Source organism: Chrysemys picta, chromosome 1 (assembly GCF_011386835.1).
Source record: "Chrysemys picta bellii isolate R12L10 chromosome 1, ASM1138683v2, whole genome shotgun sequence".
Taxonomy (NCBI): domain Eukaryota; kingdom Metazoa; phylum Chordata; order Testudines; family Emydidae; genus Chrysemys; species Chrysemys picta.
Window position 1 is genome coordinate 94850016 of NC_088791.1, and position 22653 is coordinate 94872668.

Sequence of the window (22653 nt, forward strand, 5' to 3'; positions counted from 1 at the left end):
CAGACTGCGCCTAGAGTTGTTGAACAGGTTCCCAGTTGGTGGGGATTCAGGCCAGCAACTGCGCTTCCTGCTGGGGCATTGCCACTGAAAGGGGATCCTGGTGATTGATAAGAAATGGGGGGCAGGAGCGGAGAAACAATGGGGGATTTGATGAGAGCCGCTCTACGATACTCCTGAGAAGCCCCCAGAGCCAGCCCTGATCAGAGAGGAAATTGGGGGTTTCCACGGCAACCTGCTCCAGGGCACAAAGGCCCTCCTGTCTACTGGAAGGCAATGGAGGTGTCTCCTCCACTCCAACCCCTGGCTGTTGTAAAAAGGGGTGTGGGCAGAGGGTTCATAATTGCTTCAGAGGGTTTCTGGAAGCCAGGCAGCTGCAGGATCATTTTTATAGAGCAAGGGTTTAATATGATGAGGGGCCACTAAGTAGGGGGAAAAACAGCTGCTCCCCTCAATCTTTACACTAGCTTACAAGAACAGGGCTTCTGAGGCGGAAGCACTGAGGGAAAGACAGCTCACCCTGCTCAGTGAGCCTAACAGCAAGTTAACAGGCACTGTGCTTCTAAAGAGAGAGGCCAGGGCTGGCTGAGGCAGAGGGAAGGAATAACTACAGATCTAAATTGATGGAAAGGAGGAAGAGGCCGTCTCCCCCCAGCCACAGCAGACTGAACTGTGTAAGGGGGGAAAAAACCCACAATTTGCTTAAAAATGGGGGTTTATTATTTATTTACACAAATATAAACAAAAATAAAAGCATCTGCAGGTGAAGGAGGAACCAAGGACAGTGACAGGAAGCAGGTCAGTCTGTGATAATTAGCTCATCCACACCCCAGTCTTCATAGCTTCCATCTGGCAGGTACCTGCGGATGATTATGGGAATCTTCCGAGCTCTGAAGGGAGGACAGGGAGGTAAATGAAAATGCCAGAGCTTTAATTACACCCTCTTAGCAAGCTACAGGAGTCCAGATGTGCCATGCTGGTGAGAGCTAGTAACTCGCTGGTTTTGTTTCATTAGCGGATTTCTGGTGTAGTGGTGGGGTGCTCATGATTGGGAATTACAATGAAAGTTCTTTCCCTTGGAAGGTCAAATCCTATAAGGCGCTGTGCACCCCCAAAGAAGTCAAAAAACGGAGGAGCTCAGCACTTTGCAGTGCTGAATTCCTACACTGGACACAATCTAAAGCCACAGAACATCACAACAGTAAGAGACTGCGCATCCCAAGAGGCATGTGGGAGAACCAATGGAACTGAAAAATGAAGCTACTGTTCTGACAGACAGGAAACCCACAGTGATAAGTTCTCCACAAACCACTTCAGATAGCGCAATGAGAGTTGTGAAGAATTTCATAAACAACTAACATTTACATGCAAAAGTACATGATATATTTTACATCCAAAGCACTTGATATATTTTAAGTATGCACAGAACAGAGATCATTTCCACCACCACCACCAAAAACGGCTACCTCTAAGTCAGAACGCAGCTGCTGCTAACAGTGCCCAGCAACAGTGCACCACAGTTCAAGACACAAAGTTAGAAAACACTGAATTAAATTTAATCTACATGAGGCATTTTTAAGTCAGCAGAATGTAATTAACCAGATTGGAACTGGGCCAGGACCTGAGGCTTACAACCCTACAGTTTGTGAAAAATAACATGGGATCTTTAATGGTCACAAGCATTCAGAATAATGGTTTTAAGTCTTATCCAAAAGATGGCCTCTCCCGTAGCAAAGCACTCGATTAGCACCATCCTGAGGCATTGCCTTGGTATTGACAGAGCAGAGCGCCCCCTGTCAAGAAACAATCACTACCTCCTACAACACCTCTGATTATTTCCCAGGTCTTGCACTCTAGCACTGACCAGAACCAACTCTGGCGGTTTCAGATCAGCCATGAGCACAAACTGAGATGGTACTGGCAGCAGATAAAGGTGAAGGAATGCAGTTAAGATAAGGCTCTCTTATGAGGGTGTAAGGTCTGCAGGACAAACTACAATGAATTAAAGCATAAAAATCCCAACCAAACAAAAACACCAGTTCCACTCAAAAACCAGTATCTGATGAGTAAGTGGGGAAATCGTTAGCTATTTGATGGGCCAGTCTGCTAGGTCACAGGCTGTGCTAGGAACTCTGGGCATTTGAAATTCAAATGAAGTGTGTCAGTATCTAGATACCAATCCAAAGCTCCACTGCCTGAGAGGTGGCGGGAATCAGGCTAGGCAGCTGGTAGGTGTGTATGCGTGTCTCTCTCTCTCTCATACCACAGAAGCTGTGGCACAAGGAATTGGGTAGCAGGGAGAAACAGAATACAGGAGGGAACAGGTGGAGGGAGTCAGGGAATTCTTAATGTGACTACCATGTGTTTGTAGTCATTTTAATCTATTAAGCAACATTATTTTTTCAGTGGAAATATGTGAAAATATGAATTTGTCCAAATGGCTACATTTGAATCAGTTCCAATCAGGGACTTTTCTGATCCCAACAAGTTCATGATGGGGCCCTAAGGATCCTTGTTAAAGAAAAAATATGAATTCCAATTTACAATAAGTAAAACAGGAAAATGTTGCTAACCAGTAGGACTTTGCAGAAGTTCCTAGGACTGGAGAATACAGACACCCAAGCTACCTGCTGTTGGGAACAGATTCCGAACTGAAAAGAGGAAGGGGGATTCATACTCCCAGGCCAGGAATTCCATTCTAGCCACAACCGTGATTTAGAGGGACACAGATGCAAGGACAGACTGCCTGAATGAACATGGAGATTGTATTCCCCCACTGTTATCAAGAGAGTGCGCAAACTGTAGCCTCGGGAACTAATGGAAATAAACCCTCATCATTGGAGTGTTGACGAGAGGCACATAACTCTAAGGACATCTCACTGCCAAGATCTCCAGGACTTACTTGAGTTCTTTCATTGCAATCAGCAGAGGATCTGTCTCTCCTTCCAACTCTACCATGACTGGAGCACACATCCTAAGAGGAAGAATATTCACAATCACAAGGGGGACAGAAGGAAGTGGGAGAAATATGCTAAAGCATGTGGGGATACTTGCTTCACAGACATATCTGTTACCCAGATAAAGTCCAGCAGAGTAAGAAGGACGGAATGACAGGTGCAATTCTGATTTGTAAGGTCTCTATTGACTTGGAGGACAAAGCTCTTCAGGAATCTCTCTCATCCCAAGACCCTTTCCTATTGTGGCAGTAGCATGTCTGGCAGTTAGTGACAAGGTGCAAGTGGCCACAGGCAGAGTTTTTAGTTGAATGCCCCGCATGGCTCTTCTCTCAGTTTTGCTCACAAGCTGGGATTTGAGATTCACAATGAAGCCCACATCCCTTCGGGGGTCATTTCCCTATATATTTTAATGTGAGGACGGAAAACAGGGACTCTAAAATTAACCCAGTAATAAGTACAATTTATTAGCCAATAAAAGGCACACTGAAATCATCCCCCCACCTCCACACCTATTGGATTTGTTGTTTTGCTGAGATGCTCAATATCTTGCAGATCTTGTTTTGGGAGAAAGAGAGGGGCTGATTTTCTTAACCAGGACTCCTGACTATAGAAAATGTAATGTATTTTTTGGAAGGGATGTCAGAGCGGGGTGTCAAAGATGAGGATTATCTGTAACTTTCCTTTTAAGAGATGGCAGCAAAGGAAGCATGCGCTATTACAGTAGAACCTCAGAGTTAAGAACTGACCAGTCAACCACACACCTCATTTAGAACCAGAAGTACGCAATCAGGCAGCAGCAGAGACCAAAAAAAAATAGCAAATACAGTATAGTGTTAAACTACTAAAAAAAGGGAAAGCAGCATTTTTCTTCTGCATAGTAAAGTTTCAAAGCTGTATTAAGTCAATGTTCAGTTGTAAACCATAATGTTTTGTTCAGAGCGACTAACAATTCGGAGTTACAAACAAGCTCCATTCCCAAGGTGTTCGTAACTCAGATTCTACTGCATGTGTGAACTTGGCCACTGGGGGATGCTGCTGGCCTAGATCTGGAATTAAAGACAGCTTGAGTAGATAATGACAAGTTTCAGAGTAGCAGCCGTGTTAGTCTGTATCCGCAAAAAGTAGATAATGTAGCAACAGGCACCAGCCTGTTTTGGATTCAGAGCCATGATGGACCCACTTCATTGCACAGAACTTTTTTTTTTTTTTTTTTTTGCCTTCCAGAGAATTAAAAGAACATGCAAAGAATGGCTTTGCCAAATGATGGCTAGGCAAATAATATCTCTACAAAGCAATGACTAAGAAGAGATAGAGGAATTGTTTGGGGTGATGTGAAAGGGTATAACCATGAGTAACAGGATGAAAACAAGCAAGGTCATTATTTCAGATGGATATAAATAAACTTTCCTAAGGCTGAGATTATTAGGCTGTGGTACAGTCTCCCAAGGAGTGCGAGTCCCGTTGACTTGCATAATTTAAAATTAGACTGGACAAAGCAGCAGAGAAAGCAGAGAGCAGTCCTCCACGAACAGCGGGTAGGATGGTACATGAACAGTAGTAGTGCAGTAGTGCTGGGAAACTAGCCATGCTGGGGCACCATTGTCCCAGCAGCTGTCCAAGCAAGTAAATGACAATCCCTGTCCTCAAAATAATTGCAATCTAAAAGTTTAGGTATGTTTTCCATTTGTACTTTCTACAGTAATATGATATTTGTGGATGAAGACCTCGAATTTCCCCTGGGGTCTTGACATTTGTAAACATCCTGAGTTTCTCAGCAGAGTTTGGTTTCCCCTTGGGTAAGGAAGGAGATACACCTAGAACACTACTCCCACCCTCCCATTGCCTTCAGCAGAGAGGGCTGATTACAGATGAGAAATGCCTCCCACTTCAGAAGCAACTGAGACAGATGGCATAAAGGATATGCCATCAGTAGCACTGTCCTGGGTATAATGCTCTAGGAAGGCTGCAGAGACATTTCCAGGCCCTTGCACTTCACAGCTGGCAGTAGCTATGACACAGAACCTCACAGGGCAGGGGGGTAATCATCAGAGCTATGGAAGATCCCAAACAGTAAGAAAGTAACTTAAACATGGAAAAAACATTTTGAAATGCCATGAGATGCCACTGCCAAGGCTGGGGTGTGGAACAAGTGTACTTACGCTATCTGGAGTGCACGAGTGCCCAGGACTCTGGCTCGCTCATATTTGGTCATGTATGGAGTCGTGATCCGCTTCTGATTTGCCTGCTGTCTCTCTCCAGATGGAAGGATTTCTACATTCTCTTGACCCTCCTGAAGAAATAAAGGAATATAAGCTATTGTAAACACACTGAGGGACCTCTAGGTCCTTAATAGATTTTGTCAGACTTTGGAACCATCAAAGAATGAAGATTTAAAGTCTACACAGAATTCTAGCCAAGGACTTTGAGTAAAGCAGAGTAGAAAGCCCAGTTGGGAAGTGTATATTTATCTTATTAATATACAGAGATACCAAGACTGGCTTTCTGAGGTTCTGGGTCCAGTGCCCTAACAGCTGGTTCTTTGAACTTCCATATTGGAGACTTGGGGTCTAATCCCATTCCTAGTGTCTCACTCTCTAGAGCGCGACAGGACCAAGATCATAGAATCATAGGGTTAGAAGGGACCGCAAGGGTCATCTAGTCTAACCCACTGCCAGGATGCAGGATTTGTTGTATCTAAACCATCCAAGACAGATGGCTGTCCAGCCTCTTTTTGAAAACCTCCAGTGAAGGAGTTTCCACAACCTCCCTAGGCATCCGTTCCATTATCCTATTGTTCTTACAGTTAGGAAGTGTTTCCTAAGATTTAATCAATATCTGCTATGCTGTAGTGTGACCCATTGCCTCTTGTCCTGCCCTCTGTGAAAAGAGAACAACTTTTCTCCATCTTTTTTATGGCAGCTGAGTGCTCTAGGAGCCGGCACCCTGCAGTGCCATCATAGGGACTTTGGTTCAATTGCCATTCCCAGTCACTAGCTCCTGGATGACAGGAACTTGGGAGTGGTCTAGGAAAAATGTACATGCTGTATAAAAAAGGAGGCTAGGTGAAGCATGTGGGCACTGTGCAGAGTGCTATGGGGAAGAAGGGTTTGAGCACTAACCTCCTCTGCGTTCTCCAAGTCATCTAGCCCTTCATCTTCCTCCACATCGTCAAAGTCGTCGCCATCAAAGCTGTGGGTGATAAAAGACACAAGTTTCAGGTCATGCGTCTGATGAAGTGGGCATTCACCCACGAAAGCTTATGCTCCAATACATCTGTTAGTCTTAAAGGGGCCACAGGACTCTGTTGCAAGTTTCAGAGTGGTAGCCGTGTTAGTCAGTATCAGCAAAAATAATGTGGAGTCCTTGTGGCACCTTAGAGACTAAAAAATGTATTTGGGCATCAGCTTTCATGGGCAAGAACCCACTTCATCAGATGCATGGAGTGGAAAATACAGGAGCAGGTATAAATACATGAAAGAATGGGAGTTGACACAAGGTCACTTATCGCTCTACAGCCAGATCCCAGCCTACAGGCTGCTGCCGCCCAGGTTGGAGATCCAAATGCAGCCCTGCTACCTCCCCACTCCGCTCCCCTCGGGCCACCCCGCATTGCTCCCTGCTTCTCCCCTGCAATATCACACCTGCTCCCCTCGATACCCTCCCCGCCTCCACCCATCTACCTGCTCCCCTTGGTCCAATGCCCCACCCCCAACCATCCCCCCGCTCCCCTCAGCGCCCCCCATCCATCCACCCGCTCCCCTCAGCGCCCCCCATCCACCCACCCCCACCCATCCCCCCGCTCCCCTCAGCGCCCCCCATCCATCCACCCACCCCCCTCCGCCCCACTCTCACCCATCCACCCGCCCCCCCTGCACTACCCCGCGTCCCTTGGAATCCCCCTTCACCTCCACCCCTTCGCTGGGCCGCCCCCTGCCGAGACCCGCCTGACCCCTCACCCCGGCCGGACACGAGCCCCCGCCTCCTTCTCACTTGTCCTCGTTGTCGGACATGCTGCCGGCCCGGCGCGAGAATCTCGCGACGCGATACCAACCGCAGACCCCCAGCAGCAAGGAGTCGTCACAGAGCAGGTAACCCACGAGCGCGGCGGCTGACCTCCAAGCAGCCACTTCCGGGGTCGGCGCTGACGTAAGCGGAAGTGGACGGCGGAGCGGGTTCCCATGGTAACGGGAGCCGCTAATTGGGGTGAGTGAGAGGATCGAGCAAAGCAGAAGAATTCGCTGCGGACGCCCGAATCTCTGCGCTTCCCGGGACGGGGCCGGGCCACCCGCCAATCAGGGACCGGCACGGGTTTCCATGGAGACTGGAAGATGGCCTTGGCACTTCATTCGCCCCATCTGGTGCATCCGAGCCTCCGATGTGACGTCACCCCATAGGCTTCCCCTCCCATTGGGCGCTGGGTGGCGAGGCCCCGTTGAAGGGGGCATTGCACCGCCCGGGGTGCCCCCCTGTGTGGGAGAGGTCCGGTGCCACATCACAGCATTGCACTCTGGTTGGGCGTGAGTGGGGCCACTACTGTGTCCCTGTGGCATCATGCATGTAGTGGCCTGGAGGCGACACCAGGTGCCATTGCACTGTGTGGTCATGGGCCTTGCTTTGTTGCATTATTGTGTTGCCCCACAGCATTGCTCGGGGGGGGGGGGGCATCATCCTATTGCATTACACAATGGGGTGGGTGGGCTGTTGTTTCATGGCATTGCGTTGTGGTGGGGCACTGTCCTGTGGCAATGCAGAGTGGGGTGAGAGGAGTATTGTGCCAAGGTGTGAGGAGTGTCCCCCTGTGGCACTGTACTGTGGAGCAAGGTGTCTTCTCTGTTGCAATGGATGGTGGTGTCAGCTGTGGTATATCAGATGTGAACTGAACCTACATCACTGCACACCATGTGGAGGGAAAAGGCTGTTTTTCCTTCAGCCAGTGGTGGGAGTTGACTGGTGGGAGGGTGCATGTGTTTGTGTGTGGCAGTGCTAAAGGTCCTTGAAGACTATAGACCAGGGGTAGTCAATAGGCAGACTGTGGGCCAAATCTGGACTGCCTGATGCTTTTGAACAGACCCCGAAATCTTTTTATTTACTCAGGGCCGCCCAGAGGATTCAGGGGGCCAGGGGTCTTCGGCGGCGGGGGGCCCCCGCTGCCGAATTGCCGCCGAAGACCCGGCACTTCGGCGGCGGGTCCCGGGGCAGAAGGACCCCCTGCCACTGGTCTTCAGGGCACTTCGGCGGTTGGTCCTGGAGCAGAAGGACCCCCCTCCGCTGAATTGCCACCGAAGACCCGGAGCAGAAGAAGCTCCGGGGGCCCAGGCCCCGCGAGAGTTTTCCGGGGCCCCAGGAGCGAGTGAAGGACCCCACTCCAGGGGCCCCGAAAAACTCATGAGGGCCCCTGCGGGGCCTGGGGCAAATTGCCCCACTTTCCCCCTCCCCCCCCCCCCCCCCCGGGCGGCCCTGTATTTACTTATTATCATTATTGTTAGTATTTTTTATTATTTCCCCTGGAACCTGGACCTTGGTTATACCTTGACCCAGAAATTTGGACCTTGACAAAAATAATTGACTACCCCCGCTGTAGATCAAACCAGCTTTAATGAAGATTATATAGGGAGACAAGGTGAGTGAGGTAATATATTTTATTGGACCATTGCTAACAATGCTGAAGTCCATGCTCCCACATTTTCACTACCATTGTTACCTGCGCTCTGTAGATTAAAACTGGTGTGGGTATGTCTACTTGTACTACAATTACAGCACCTTAATTTGCGGTGTTAAGGTATTCCAGTCTGAGCAGTGCTTAGTAGGACTGTGGTGGATTTTAGGGGTTCACAACCTTACTCAGTTGGAAGCAGGTTTGTGACTGCAACAGAGGGGAGAATAAAAAAGGGCATGGGAGATTCCAGCCAGTCCCTCAAACACTATAGTAACTCTTCAAGGGTCAAGATTTCAATGGATTAGCTATATTTAAATAAGTATTAAGGTTGATTTTGAGGTAGTAGAGACTGTGTAATGGGATCCTAGAATGACTGAGGGTAGTGAAGAGAGAATGTTCTTTTGAGTTGAACCATTAGAAGTTGAATATGATTTACTGACTCCTTGCCTCACTGTCATTTTCAGGGTTTCACAATGTCTTCCCAGGACGGAAGACGAGCAGCGCCAGCTGTCCCAAAAGGAACCGGTTTCTGGCATTCTCCAGGGACAACTCATTATGGCAAAGAAACAAAAGAGCTGCTGAAAGGTAGCAGGAAGATTGAATGGAGAACAGTGAAAATGCCATTGACCCCCTTAAACTCATATCATGCTTCTGGCTTCACTGGATCATTGTATAATAGCAGTATGGACATTTTAAAAAACCAAACCAAAACACTCACACAATTCTCCCCGTGGAGAAGATGAAAGAGAGAATGAAGCACATCTAATAGATGTTAGTCACTCGCTTAATGCACTACTGGAAGGTGCCCAGGTACCACAGTGATTAGGATGGTAAAAGAACCTACATAGAATAGAAAGAACATTAGTAGTCCATGTTGCTTCTGATGCTTGGAATGCTCTTCCTAAATCCATTCTCTCATCCTCCTTCCTCACCTTATTCAAATAACTCCTAAAGACCCCTTCTGCAGCCCCCTCTCCCCCACATACACACTTTGAACCCCTAAACTGTATATCTGCCTAAACTGACTAAAGCCATCATTGTATCACCGTAACCCATGCCATTCCTCACCCCTCCCTTTCCTGCTTTCTGTTATATTCTCACATCTCAAATCCATCTTTTAGTGTATAAGCTTTTCAGGGCAGGAACCTGTCTTCTATGTATTTCCTGTAAAGTGCCTGTCTAATCCAATCTACCCGTCAGTCTCTCTAGGTTTTTACACACAACACCTATTGCCAAGCAAACTTCTGGGTTCTACAACATACTAAATAATAACCTAGTTCTGTCTTCCTTCTCCAACCGTTGCCAAAGTTGAAGACATAAAACCCCTTTGTTGTACTAATTCCACATTACTACATCATGTGGGTAATGCCATCCTGATCCCCCAATTGGTGATCAGCTAAAGGATTAGGCTCGATAGCTCTTATAACTAGTTCCCTTGCTGCTCTTACTGCAAATGCTGTTCTCATTTGCTTTCAAATTTGGGAGAACAGTTTTACCTCCACCACAGCCCTTATGTACCATTTTTAAAGCTGGTGTTTCCTTTTGTATGAAGGAGAATGCCAATACTTTTGTAAATTAGGCCACTTATTTAGGTGCGTAAGCATGGAGTTAGTAACTTAACTTTAGGCACCCACCTTTGCAATTCTCAGCCTAAATCCCTTAGGAATCATGAATCACTTGGGTCTTTTCCCAAAGGATCTCGTTTACAAATATGGAGTTTCCTCCAAAGCCCTTCCCTTCCCTTTTGTTCTGGTTGCCTGAAGTGGACATGTAGTTCCTCAGGCTGTTTCTGCTGAGTTCTCAGGCTGGGGTCTTTACTGATGGTTTTTGCCTTTCAGTGATGATGGAGGAATCCAAACTTACCAATTTCCAGCAACGCCACCTCATGGACTGCATGAAACGTGAGTGATGCCTCAGCTTTGTCCACCCCCAACCCCCACACATGCACTCTGCCTTGTGCAGGTTGCTGCTTATTGATCTTCTGCTCCTAACCCCTGTGTACACCTTACAGCTGCTGTGGTGAAGCATTCACATGGCCCAGATAAATAGATCGTTCTTTTTACAGAGGGTATTTGCCTATAGACTGGAGGATTGGGAAGAAATTGGGGAGGGAGTATTTCTTTCTCCTCAGCATTTGGTCCACTGCAGCTGTTCTCATCTCTTTCATCATACAACAGTATCTCTTGAACCCTGCATCCAATCTCCACCATTTAAGGCTAAATTTGGTAGCTATTAATATTCTTTATAAGGACTGGATGGGATTTCCCCATGTAACTGGTCCAGGGAATGAGACTAATACTGGAACTGCATTATGTGGTCCAGGGAAATCACCAAGCCACAGACTTGGCTGTTCCTAACCTGCCATTGTCTTCCCTTCCTTTCCCAGGAGGTGTTTCCCTGCCCACTCACTGCAACCCAACATCCAGCAAAGAACCACAGCTTGCGCAGCCTGCATCCTCTCCACCAAAGCCTTGTCTTTCAGTCACTCTGTTGGCCAGACCTCATCTCCGACCTGCCGAGATCTGCCGGGCAGGCGATGCCTACACCCGAGAGAAATTCAAACCCCGGGCCACTCGTAAGTGAGCAAATTCTGCTAAGGGATCAGTTTTGCCTCCTCTCTTTCCTTTCCTCCAGTCTCTAGAACACTCTCTCTTATTTGCTTTCCAGCCTCCTTCTTCCTTCTCTCGAATCCACTGGCAGGTGCACAAAAGCCAGAGCTGTGAGGGGACTCTTGACAGTGCCTCCCTTCACTGATGATCACATCCCAACCCTGTCTGCTGGCTGGCTGGCTGATTAACAGAACAGGATTTCACTTTACCTTATTGTGACATAATTGTATGGCTCATAGACTGGTATCAGACCACTGATGTAAATGTAGCTGGGACTTTTGCTGTCAGTACAGTACGTGTAGTGCCTGTGCTGTATATAGGATGCGAATGGGATGTACCATAATAGATATTTCCTATCCAATTACTTATATAGAATCTCCAGCTGTGTGTGTCCAGGCACAGCTGCCAGCAGGGCCTTGGTGGGGAGACTGTACTTCTGCCTCAGTCTGACAAAGATTTGTTTTCTTTATCTTCCACAGGTGACTTAGAGAGGGAGAAGCAAAGGCTCCAAAATATCTTAGCAACTGGAAAGGACATGGTGGAACAGAAGCCACAGCAGAAGCCAGTGCGGACAGAGGAAGAGGAAATACCTGAGCCTGACCAGTTTGAAGAACGTACGTATGGAAATAGGCCAAGGCACAAAGGAAGGCCTTAGATACAGGCCCCTTACAAAAGGCAGGGTGGTGGGCTTTATGCATTAGTAAGCTGAGATTTGTTGTGGCAGGTGGGATGCTGGATTAGACTTTATCTAGACTAGAAAGGTTTGCTGATATAGCTATACTAGTAGTACGGTACCATAGCTATATGGGCAAACCCTTCTAGTGGAGATGCAGCTCATACCGGCAGAAAAGTGCTTTTGGCAGTATAGTTTATACCACGTCCCCCAAATAAAATTAGCTACACAGGCAAAAACATTTTTTTGCTAGTATAACTGCACCTACAGTAGGATTTTTGCTGACATAGCTATGTCATTTTGGGGTGTGATGTTTTTCACACTCTGAACCAATAACGTTGACAAAACTTTTAATGTAGACTGGGCCTTAGCTGGACCACTGCTCAGCTTTGGCGTGTAGAATCCTATGGGGTGATTCCCAACATCCCACTGCACTGAATAAGCTTTTAAAAACACTCCCCGGCCCCAAATCAAGCTGTATTTCCTATAGGCTGGGAAGAGAGAGAAATAAAGAGATGGCTATTTCTATCCTTAAATGCAGGGGATGCTAAGATACTGTGGTGATGAGGGCAAAGTCAGAGTCATTCTAGATATTACGCCACCCCCTCCATTCTAACAGAGCTGGGAAGTGGGGAGGTCAGAGTTCAGGCAATGCTGGTGTGTCCTCACTTTGACTGGTTCTGTGCATGTCTCTTTCTCTTGTGCTCAGTGGTGAATGAAATTCAGGAGCGGAAGGAATTCCTGGCGGAGATGGAGGCTCTGGGCCAGAGCAAGCAGTATCGAGGGATTGTCCTCACTGAAATCTCACAGGTACCTTGGGAACCCCTCTGGCCTCTGCAGCATGTAGGATTGAGGGAACCTTGGTGTTGGAGGATCTGAGTTCTAGGGTTTCTATCCAATAACTAGATGTGGCCTACATTTGGAAGGAGGAGAGCCCAGCATTTTCTCTCAGGCAATGAGGTAGAAAAAGAGGGATGAATTTCGGAGGTTGGGGCGGGAGAGAGGCCTCTGTCATTTTGGTATGTAATTTCACTGGGGAAGAGGATCCTTTCTTCTCAGGTTTGGCAGGAAATAGGAGTTTCTGGCATTCTCACCAAGTCATCCTTTTTGTTCTGCTCTTTGCAGAAACTGCGGGAGATGGAGATCATCGATAAGAAGAGGAGTAAGGATGTAAGAGAGGCAATGGCAAAATACTTCCCTGTGGGGAACAAATCTGATCCCAATAGCTAGACCAAAACCAGACACCAGAGCAGACCATTCCCACCCCTTCTTTCCTTGTCCTTCCAACAGGGCTGGGCCTCCTCTCTAGAATGGTCACAGAACTGGTCTACGCCTATCCATCTAAGGCAGATCCTCTCGGAGGAATGTCAGTAGCACCTGTTGCATAAAGCCAAGAGGGCAGTAACTATTTATGCATAGTACAAAACAGGAGAAAGTCTTTGCAAAATCCTACCAACACTGATTAGTCTCCCTTCAGGCAGCTGTTTCATGGCTACGTGAACTTGATGGTTGGGTGAACCAAATCAGGGAATTAGACTGGTTCCCTCCTCTGGAGGGACTAGGAGGAGATGAAAAGACCTCAGCATGCTCCAGTCGCCTCTGAAACATGGTGAAGCAAGGTCGCTTTCCACCTATGGCACACGCCTTAAGGTGTCAGAACAAAGCTGACCTGCACAACAGACACCCGGAATGAAAATCTCTGTCCCTTTTCCATATGGCCCAGACTCTGGGGATTCTGGTTGTTTCTGGTGGAAGCTGAAAATTAATGTGTTTACTTCCTTATCACTAAATCCATATCATCACTCATGTCAGCACAGCCCTGGAAACTGTCAGCTGCTGCTGCAGAGCAGGTGAGGGAGGAGCAACCACACTGCCTTACATAAATATTAGCCTTGATTTTAATGTGATTGCATCTTGGTGAGAATTTGTGTGAGTGTCTTTAGGAACTTGTCTCTTGCTCATGCACTAAAATATGCAGGCTTAGAAACATGGCTACAGTGGGTTGGGCCGGGGAGGAATTCACTTTGGGGTTCACAGCGCAGGAGAGTCTGTTCCGTGATCATTTGTCTTCTGTTCCCTGGGAGCATCTTGACAAGGACTGACCTGGCCAAAGGCAGTGGGCCCAAGATATTCATAGATTTTAAAGTCAGAAGGGATCATTACTAGTCTGACCTCCATAACACAAGCTAAAGAATTTCATCCAGTTACCTTTGTATTGAACCAAGAGGCTGCTGGAATCCCCAATCTCATCCTTTTCTTAGGTTCAGAGGTTGAACTATTTGTCAGCAGTACTCCACCAAACCTCCACAAGCCAGGCAAGTACCCAACATTGGGCTCAAACCCATAACCTTGAGATTAAGAGGTGCATGTGCTACCAACTGAGCTAGCCAGGTACCTAAGGTGAGCCAAGCACAGGTAAGGATAAGCAACACAGGGTGGCAGTAGTTTTTTTAACTCCACTGGTTTTATTTTTCTGCAATGACTGGCAATCCCAGAGTTAGTACAGTGTAACAGTTTACAAATCAAAATACTGACGGGAGTAGGACTGGGGGTGTCAGACTGCAGCAATTCTAATGGCCTTTGACAGTGGCTCAGCTGCACGCTACAAGGCCAAATTGACTGCTTTACTTTGGAGAGGGTAAGTTGTGCTTTGGGATCTCCCTGGCCAAGAGATGATCATAGAAAGGTGGCCACTGCTCCTGGAGCAGCCAGTTGGGGGTTGCAAGAATATGATGGGGCCCTCCATTCCTAGGGCTGAGTATGCTGCCCCAACCAGTACTGGTGGCCCTTGGGACCAAGATGATAAACTCAGCTCCCTCAATGGTTTTGTAAACAGGGATCCCTGTATAAAAATATACTCCAGCAAGTGTGCAAGACACTGCTGGAAGCAAGAGTGGTTTGGATCAAACCTGTAGTATTTTTATAAGGGAATGCAGCAGTTTGCTCTGGGCTGGTAGTTACTCTGCTAAGAAGGCAAGACAACAGCTGACCAACCAACACCCACAAAACTCAGTGTCTAACTCAGACCAATCAAACGGCTCAATAAATAGCTCCTCACCTTGGAGAAGGCAGAAAAAAGGAAGGAAGGAGGGAAGACTGCTCTCCCCATCCCCCAACGCACACACACAACAAATAAAACAAGGGTTTAAAAAGCTGGGTAGGGTTGAATCCATCTAGTAACAAAGCTATTAAAAAAAAAAAAAAAACCAAATCCCCCCTTTTGCACTTTTAAAAATATAAATACAAACAAAGCTGGAGAAGGGCCAGCTGAGATTCCCTCCCCACTCCCCAAGCTGGCAGAGGGCAGCACTAGCGAGCAAGGCAACAGGACAACCTTGCTGGCACTGAATAAAGTCTTGCAGCGAGGGTTAAATGTCCTGGGTGGGGTATCTTGGACATGTCCAATTGGACTCCCCATAATCCCTTTTCCTTAGCCGTTCTGCCTGGCCCCGTCATTGATCCCTCCCAGCCCTGAAGCTCGTGGGGTGCGTGTCATCAGGGGGAGGGGAATCTCTCCACAAACAGGACAGTGGTTACTTTTTTTTTTTTTTTTAAGGAACTTGAGGCATGGAAAGTTTTTAGGGTTTCTTTCCTTTTTGTTTAGTTTTTTAATGTGAATTTAGTGCCAATAAAATAATCCTGTTTATAAGCCCCAGAGTCTTTTACCAAAGTTAAGAGTGGGAATTCAGACTGCTAGGGAACGAAGTGGAGGTTGGGGAGGGACAACTGTGTACAGTCCCCCAAGGCAGAGGGTATGAGGCACATGTGACTATCACAGTTAGAGTGAGGGACGGGGCAATTAGTGCAAGTTTCCCACAAATACCAAAATCCTTTACTTACCGCTCAGACAGTTAATAATAATAATAAACACACAACTGGGTAATATCTCCTAAAGCTATTTCACCTCCTCCCCACTCCCCAAAGCTTGTGGATAGTATCTTTTCTCCTCTGATCAGGCTCCCCACAGCCTTAGGAAGGGGGGGTATTGTTGATCAGACTCGCCATGTCTCCTCTTTTTTGGGCAACTCCATGTCTGTGGCTGAAAGCTAAGTTTCCCTGGGAGAAATCAGTGTTGGCATGTGGGGGTTGACGAGAGGGGAGAGACAGCTTCTGGAGGGGAGTGGGAGGCAGAAGCCCCAGTGGCAGGTATCCAGCCAGCCACAGGGAGGGCTGATGCAGTCAGACAGCAGTGCATCCATCCTTGCTTCTGGCTTTCTCCTGCTCTAGCTTTTCTCCTTGGGTGACTTGCTCTTTGATTCATGTTTATTGCCAAGCAGCTTCAGCACCTTCATGGGCTTGAACTTTCCTTTCTTCTTGCCCTCAGACTCCTTGTGAAATTCTGCAGAAGAGTTGCAAGGAGAGGTTATTTTCTAAAAGACAGAGCCCAGGAGTGATGCATGCATACTGGTGCCTATACCCTCAATAGAGACATGCCTCCACCTGTGTGATGTATACAGACTAGGGCTAAACTACTTGATGCATACATCTGTGTGAGCCACCAGTGCCTGAATGAAAACACACACACATTCAGTGCAGGTCACTGAGATTAGAGAGGGAGACACACACACACACACTTACACTTTCACTGCAGGTCACTGAGATTAGACACAGGAGACAGAGCTTTCTCAGGAGCTGTTCCCAGGCTGTGGAATGAACTCCCACAGGAATTAAGGACCAACACAAACCTCACCACCTTCTGCTCCAAGTGAAAAGCACATTTCTTTGACTTTGCCTTCTCTAACAAACACATAGCAACATGTGTGTATATTATCTATACATTCTAACACACTTCTCCCTCTGGGAACAGGAGGAGAGGAGAAAAGGTGACGGGCGTTAGTCAGATTGCATAATGCATTTGTGGAAGATGCTCAGAGGTGGTGGGTGTGATATAAGAACCTACATATAATAGAATAAATCCCTAAACACATACACATGTTCATGTGCATTTATACTAATGCCCTTTATTCTTCTGCCCTCTCCTCGGGAGTGTGAGAGAGCAGCCAGGACTCTGAAGTCCTCCAGTATTGGAATGTGGCTCCCATTCACTTTCTTACCTTTCTTTTTAATCATGGCTTCCAACAATTTATCCTCCTCTTCCTCTCTGAAAGAAACAGTGGGAAACAGTTGAGAGATTCCACGCTGAGGACAACAGCCACAACATTGCTGGAAGAGAAGAGCTCCCCACTGCTCATGACTGGTATGGTCATTGGTATCCCATAATCCCTTGCTACAGTTATGACATATTCCCCATATACACGTACCAGGACAGACATCATCCAGAGATACAGACACACACCATCCCCACAAGTCATTAGCAGTGATTCACAGGAACAAGGATTGGGGGACCCTCGGAAAGGTCTGTCATTAACAGTGGCATCATGGTGTTGCACTTCACAGTACAAGTTCACCCCATACAGGTGGGCTGCACCACCTTTTCCACTGTGTCACTCAGACAGGGCTGTAAAGGCAGCTGGGTTTCAGACAGATCTCCCCCTTTCCGCCGTGTTACCTTTGCCGGTCCTCATCCAGGCAGTTGACAATGGCATTACGTTGTTCAATAATGGTGACCAGCTCCTGCATCAGCACTGTCTCCCTCTCTCGGTCGTCATCCGTCCAGTCCTTAGCTATCCACCCCAGAAAAGACAGGGAGTTAAACGACTAAGTTTCCCTTGGGCAAGGAGTTCAGGGCTCCAAAGTACCATACAAGAGACCTGGGTTTGATTCCTGTCTTGAGCCTAGCAGATGACTCTTTGGACCTCTACACTAGGTTAGAATGATGGCCTCTAAATGCGGGGACTGGGAATACAGTCTAGAGAGCATGCTCAGGAATTGATGCTGGGGAGGGACTATCTCATGTTACTCAACAGCCGCCCTGCAGCCAGTTAAGGAGGAGTATTAATATCCATCAAAGGCAAGTCCCATTTGGTCCCTTTTACCCAGGGACTAGCCATGACTGAAGGTATAATGGGCATTGCGGGGACAGAGAACCTGCTCAGGGTGGTATTTCACCAGTACTAAGAGATTTACCCGGCTTATTGAGAAGGCACCGCAGTTCGTACTCTACATCAGCCTGACGCTGCTCCAAGTTCTGCTGCTTAAAACTGCAAAGAAAGAGAAACACCATCAAAAACCCATTGCAAGGCTCAGAGAGATCCCTCCGGAAAGCAGATGTCCTCTCTGGGAAGCCATCTCCATGGGGTCAGATGTGAAAGTAACAACTGTGACCTTAGCCTTACCCACCAGGAGACTTGTAGTGAAAGGGCAGGAGTCTTGGCTGTACTCCCAGCGATGCTAGCCCCAGCCTCATCCAGTAAAGACTGATGTAGGAGTGGTGGCTACAGGGTGCTCACAGCCTCTTACAGAAGGAAGTGCCATGGGGAACACTGCAGGAGCGCTGGCTATGGGGAAGCCCACAGCTCTTGTAGCTCCAGTCTCTGAGTAGTTCCAAGTACACTTGGACACAGAGTCAATGTCTTCATAGATCTCTAGCCCCACCCCTTGACTAGGAAGCCTACCAGGGCCTTCTGGTAAAGTGTCTCAGGTGGGAATAGGGAGGCTCTTCTGTCCTCCCCAGTTTTGGAGGCAGCATCAGTGCGTTCCCCCTACTCACATGTAGATGAGCTCTGACTCACGGCGCACCAGCATGTGCTTCTCGTGGATGAGCTTGAACCAGTCCACCAGCAGGCTGTCCTCGGGGCTATCTACCAGTCAAACAGGCAGAGAGAGAACTCAGAGACATTCCTCAGGGCTTTCTGCCCACAGAACGCAGCAGGCCAAGGCAGGCTCTGCCACGCTGGGGAGGGAGAGATTCACTTATAATCAACCTGACCTCACCAGCTCCTGAACACATGGAAAGTGGAGTGAATTAAACAGTTCTCAGCCTCCCATGGAGAAGTGATGGTTCTGATCCATTTTCCTCATAGCTCAAGCCAGTTAGCATGGCCCCACCCTTCCCCCACTCAACTCCCTTGAGCCTTCATCACCCTAGCCTTAAACAGAGGGCATATTATCACAACTTCTCCTTCCTCATTTCCCCCCATTACAGGGGTGATACAGCCTTACATCTTAAAATTCCCTATCCTCTAAGACACATCTTCTCTTCCCCTCCCCCTGTCCCCACCCAACCCCCACGGTTGGTACAATCCACATTACCATTTTCGACACTGCGGAGTTTCTCCTCCAGTTCCACCCCTCGGTGCTCCAGCTCGTCCAGCCGCTGCTCAATGGTGTCCATCTCTCCGTAAATATCCTCCACTGGGACGTACTGATCCGCCTGGACCTACCAAACCACACAAGCAGGAACACCCATTGCTATGGGCAGCCACTTTCCCTGGGCAGCCCTTGACCCATCTGCTCCAGCATCCTGCCTGGGGACCCCAATGCACTCCCTGGCGGGCAGTGGAAAGAGCAGGGGAGACTAGCACTCTTCTGTGGAGGAGGCAGAGCAATGGGAGTGACCAACTCCCCCCCACAGGACTGACACAGCATCAGAAGAAATCAAACATCTCCTGGGGGAAACCACCCTGCTCCATCGCACGCAGACTAATGGCACTGCTGGAGGAAGATGCACTTGCAGCACATGCATTAAAATCTCCCTCCATCGACAGCTCAAACTGGCCCCCTGTTATCTTGGGGGAGCGGTGTGGATACCTTTTGCCCCCCTCGTTCAGCACACCCCTCTTACTCAGACAACTCCCTCCTGAGGTCTGGCAACTGCTGTGCCATACGGTGAATCAGGACACGCCTAAGGGCAGAGACTGGAGAGACCATTTTATTCCCCAAGCGGTGGGGAGAAGAGAGTGGGAGCCAAAGTAAAGCCCCAGGTGGCTGGTTCTAGGCAGTCTGGCCAACCTGCAGCTCCCAAAGGGAGCCACTAGTGACGCAAGTCAATGTACACCCCTCTGAGGGGCCTTCTAGGGAGTGTGCGCGCACACAAGAAGGCTCTCCACCCATCCTCCAGATCCCTCAACAGCCAGCCACACATGACTCCCGCCGCTGGAAGCAAGGAAAGGAAATGGGGGTTCAGCAAGCAGAGCTGCAGTCCCAGCCGACAGTGCGGAGGTGACATTTGCCCCTGTGCTCCTCTGTCCCCTTTACCTTGCGTTTGATCAGCGGGAAGCCATGTCCTGGTGCAGGAGGGCGCGCTGGCTTGGATCCTTTGGGGGGTTTCTGGGCCGAGGGGGAGGTGACAGGTGACGACTTCCGGTTGAAGGGATTCTCTTTGCATGAAGACTGGGGGGAAAAAAACAAGGAGATGATTCGGTGCTCAGGAGAGAGCAAGGGTACGTCTTCACTTACCGGAGGGTCCGGCAGCAGGAAATCGATGTTCTGGGATCGATTTATCGCGTCTGGTTAAGACGCGATAAATCGATCCCGGAAGTGCTCGCCCTCGACGCCGGTACTCCAGCTCGCCGAGAGGAGTACGCGGCATCGACGGGGGAGCCTTCCTGCCGCGTCTGGACCCGCGATAAGTTTGGACTAAGGTACTTCGAATTCAGCTACGTTATTAACGTAGCTGAATTTGCGTACCTTAGTCTGAAGTGGGGGCTTAGTGGGGACCAGGCCCAAGAAAGCAGATCCCAAGCAGGGTGTGAACATTGAGCAAACACCCTCTCACAGGAACTGCCATATTGGAGCAGAGTAACGGTCCACCTAAGCCACTATCCCTGCTTCTGCCATGGTGGAGTAGACAGCTGGTCCATCAGCCCTTGTCTACAGGAGCAAACTTTGCAAGTGTAATTCCCCACCAGTGCAGCTCCAGAGCATGGTTTGGTACCAGCGTGCTAAAAGAAACCCAAGTCCTGTCTACACCATAGTTTCTACTATTGCTTCCACTGCTGGAGTTGCATTGGTGGGGAACTGTAGCTACAAAATTCATGAGTGTAGACAGCCCTTTGGATACTCTGGTATCCTGTCTATGACAGCAGACAGCCTTGAATGTTTCCAAGGGAAGTATAAACCCCTAGAATGCACCTCACTGCACTATGGGAGGTGCATCTTCCTGACTTTAGCCAGTGATTAGCATGTCCCCTGAGGCATAAGGATTTATAGCCCTGGTTAGTTTATCCTAGCCAGTGTCACTGCAGATACTATTCTTATCTGTATCAATATTTAATCCTTTTTTTGATCACACTAAGTTATTTGCCTCAGTAATGTCATGTGGCAGTGAGTTCCACAGCTTAATCATAAACAGCATGGAAAGCTATTTTGCTTTGAGCAGCATTTTCATTTGTTTTGATTTGTACTCTGAGGCAGGGTGAATAAGAGCACGATTACTATTTAACTAGCGCTTATCCCACCAGACTGAGAGAATCTTAGCTCTGGCTCTGCCTGACCGGCTCTTTGTGGTCACATTTTGTGCCAACAAACAGGGCTGGCTCCAGGCACCAGCGAAGGAAGCAGGTGCTTGGGGCAGCCAATGGAAAGGGGCGGCACATCCGGGTCTTCGGCGGCAATTCGGCGGCGGGTCCCTCAGTCCCTCTCTTCCTCTTTGAGCTGCCGCTGAACTGCCACTGAAGAGGAAGAGAGGGAGCGAAGGAACCGCTGCCGAATTGCCGCAGAAGAATGAAGCGGCGCGATTGAGCTGCCGCCGAAGTGCTGCTGATCGGCTTTATAAAAAAGCTGGAGCCGGCCCTGCCAACAACGTTGCACAAATGGGTCGAGAGCAGCATGTCACTACTGAAAGCCACAGTACAGAGTCTCACCACTTGGTGGTACCGGAGCTGCTTTGGGGTGAAGACATCACCATAGGATAGCAGAGTGCTGGAGACTGGTAGCCTGATCCTCAGCTCCGGTGTGGAGATGTCTCCAGGTGGAGAGGTGGAAAAACAGCGAACAGCTCAAGGCCAGAGGCCTATTGGTAGGGGTGGGTTTCCCCTCCCAAAGGGCACTGAAGGGCATCTCCTCCGGGCCTCTTTGGAGGACAACCATGTGTTGTGGGTCGGGGAGGGTGGGAGAAAGGGAGGGGTTAGGAGAAATGCACCAGCCTACCTTCAGCTGCGGCTTGGGCGATGGGGAATTCTTGGGGCCTCCTTCACCCATGTCCGAGGCCAATAGGATGGGTGTGGGACTAGCACTGGCAGGAGGCTTGGGGGGCAATTGGCTGGGGCTCGTCTTTAAATTGCTGTCAGAAAAGCTCTTGCTGGTCTGTTGAGCTCCCCCCTGCGCCTCCCCACTGGAGCTGGCTAGCTCACTGGAGGAAGAGAAGGAGGAGTTGGCGGACAGGCTGGCTGGGGCTGCAGGGCTCTCACTGGAGGAGACACTGGTGAGCGGAGTATCTGCACAGGAGATCTTGGAAGCAGCCGGCACATGGACTGTGGGTTCAGAGGAGCTCTTGGGCACTGATGCCTCATCCGGGTCACCAGCGGCCTTGGCTGAACACTCGGAGTTGATGCTCTCAAGGCTGAGGGCAGGTGATGGGGTGGAGGAGGATGGCTCTGAGTGCGAGAGCCTGGAGATGGGATGGTGAACTACAAAGGAAAGAGAGAGGTCAGAGGGGAACGGGAAGTAACAAATACCCTCACACACACATACCAGCCACAGATGGAGACTGCCGGAGGCACCTTCAGGAGCGAGATCTCTCGAACACCCACCCTGTGAGACTGGGTGGGAAGCAGGATTTGGTAGCACAGAGCCCAGCCCAGCTGGCGTAGACATTAGGACTTGCTCTGCCTGCTGGAGAGGTGAAAGCGTCGGGGCTGCCTATCCCTGGCGTCCAAGGGTGACAGAGGCGGGAGTTCTGGGTAGGATGGCTGGGCACAG

At 48.9% G+C, this 22653-nt stretch overlaps 3 protein-coding genes across 11 annotated transcripts in view; 1 reads left to right on the forward strand and 2 right to left on the reverse strand.

The window, feature by feature from the left end:
* Positions 1-706: 706 nt before the first annotated feature.
* POLR2F (RNA polymerase II, I and III subunit F) lies at positions 707-7134 on the reverse strand. 2 transcript variants are annotated; one of them, XM_024100026.3, is made up of 5 exons: positions 6911-7134; positions 6074-6143; positions 5114-5244; positions 2900-2971; positions 707-887 (listed from the first exon to the last, which is right to left on the reverse strand). In XM_024100026.3, the coding sequence occupies exons 1-5, from the start codon at positions 7132-7134 to the stop codon at positions 797-799; spliced, it is 588 nt and encodes a 195-aa protein (XP_023955794.2). In that variant the 3' UTR covers positions 707-796. The 2 variants fall into 2 exon arrangements, with proteins under 2 accessions (XP_023955794.2, XP_008177540.1); XM_008179318.4 differs by having other exon boundaries at positions 6945-7079.
* Positions 7021-13799, forward strand: C1H22orf23 (chromosome 1 C22orf23 homolog). Of its 5 annotated transcripts, none has more exons than XM_024100025.3 (7): positions 7021-7157; positions 9075-9195; positions 10449-10511; positions 10997-11185; positions 11699-11833; positions 12602-12702; positions 13018-13799. In XM_024100025.3, the coding sequence occupies exons 2-7, from the start codon at positions 9084-9086 to the stop codon at positions 13120-13122; spliced, it is 705 nt and encodes a 234-aa protein (XP_023955793.2). In that variant the 5' UTR covers positions 7021-7157; positions 9075-9083; the 3' UTR covers positions 13123-13799. The 5 variants fall into 5 exon arrangements, with proteins under 5 accessions (XP_023955793.2, XP_008177538.2, XP_065437447.1 ...); XM_008179316.4 differs by lacking the exon at positions 7021-7157 and adding an exon at positions 7179-7312; XM_065581375.1 differs by lacking the exon at positions 7021-7157 and adding an exon at positions 7208-7331.
* A 538-nt stretch (positions 13800-14337) lies between these two features.
* Positions 14338-22653, reverse strand: part of MICALL1 (MICAL like 1) — a 30399-nt gene continuing 22083 nt past the window's right edge. For all 4 annotated transcript variants that reach the window (XM_065581217.1, XM_065581226.1, XM_065581210.1 and 1 more), the window contains exons 9-16: positions 21883-22361; positions 19990-20124; positions 19045-19171; positions 18503-18593; positions 17920-17993; positions 17402-17516; positions 16947-16993; positions 14338-16231 (exon numbers count right to left, since the gene is read on the reverse strand). In XM_065581217.1, coding sequence (XP_065437289.1) covers positions 16116-16231; positions 16947-16993; positions 17402-17516; positions 17920-17993; positions 18503-18593; positions 19045-19171; positions 19990-20124; positions 21883-22361 — 1184 coding nt within the window. In that variant the 3' untranslated portion in view covers positions 14338-16115. The remainder of the gene's footprint in view (positions 16232-16946; positions 16994-17401; positions 17517-17919; positions 17994-18502; positions 18594-19044; positions 19172-19989; positions 20125-21882; positions 22362-22653) is intronic.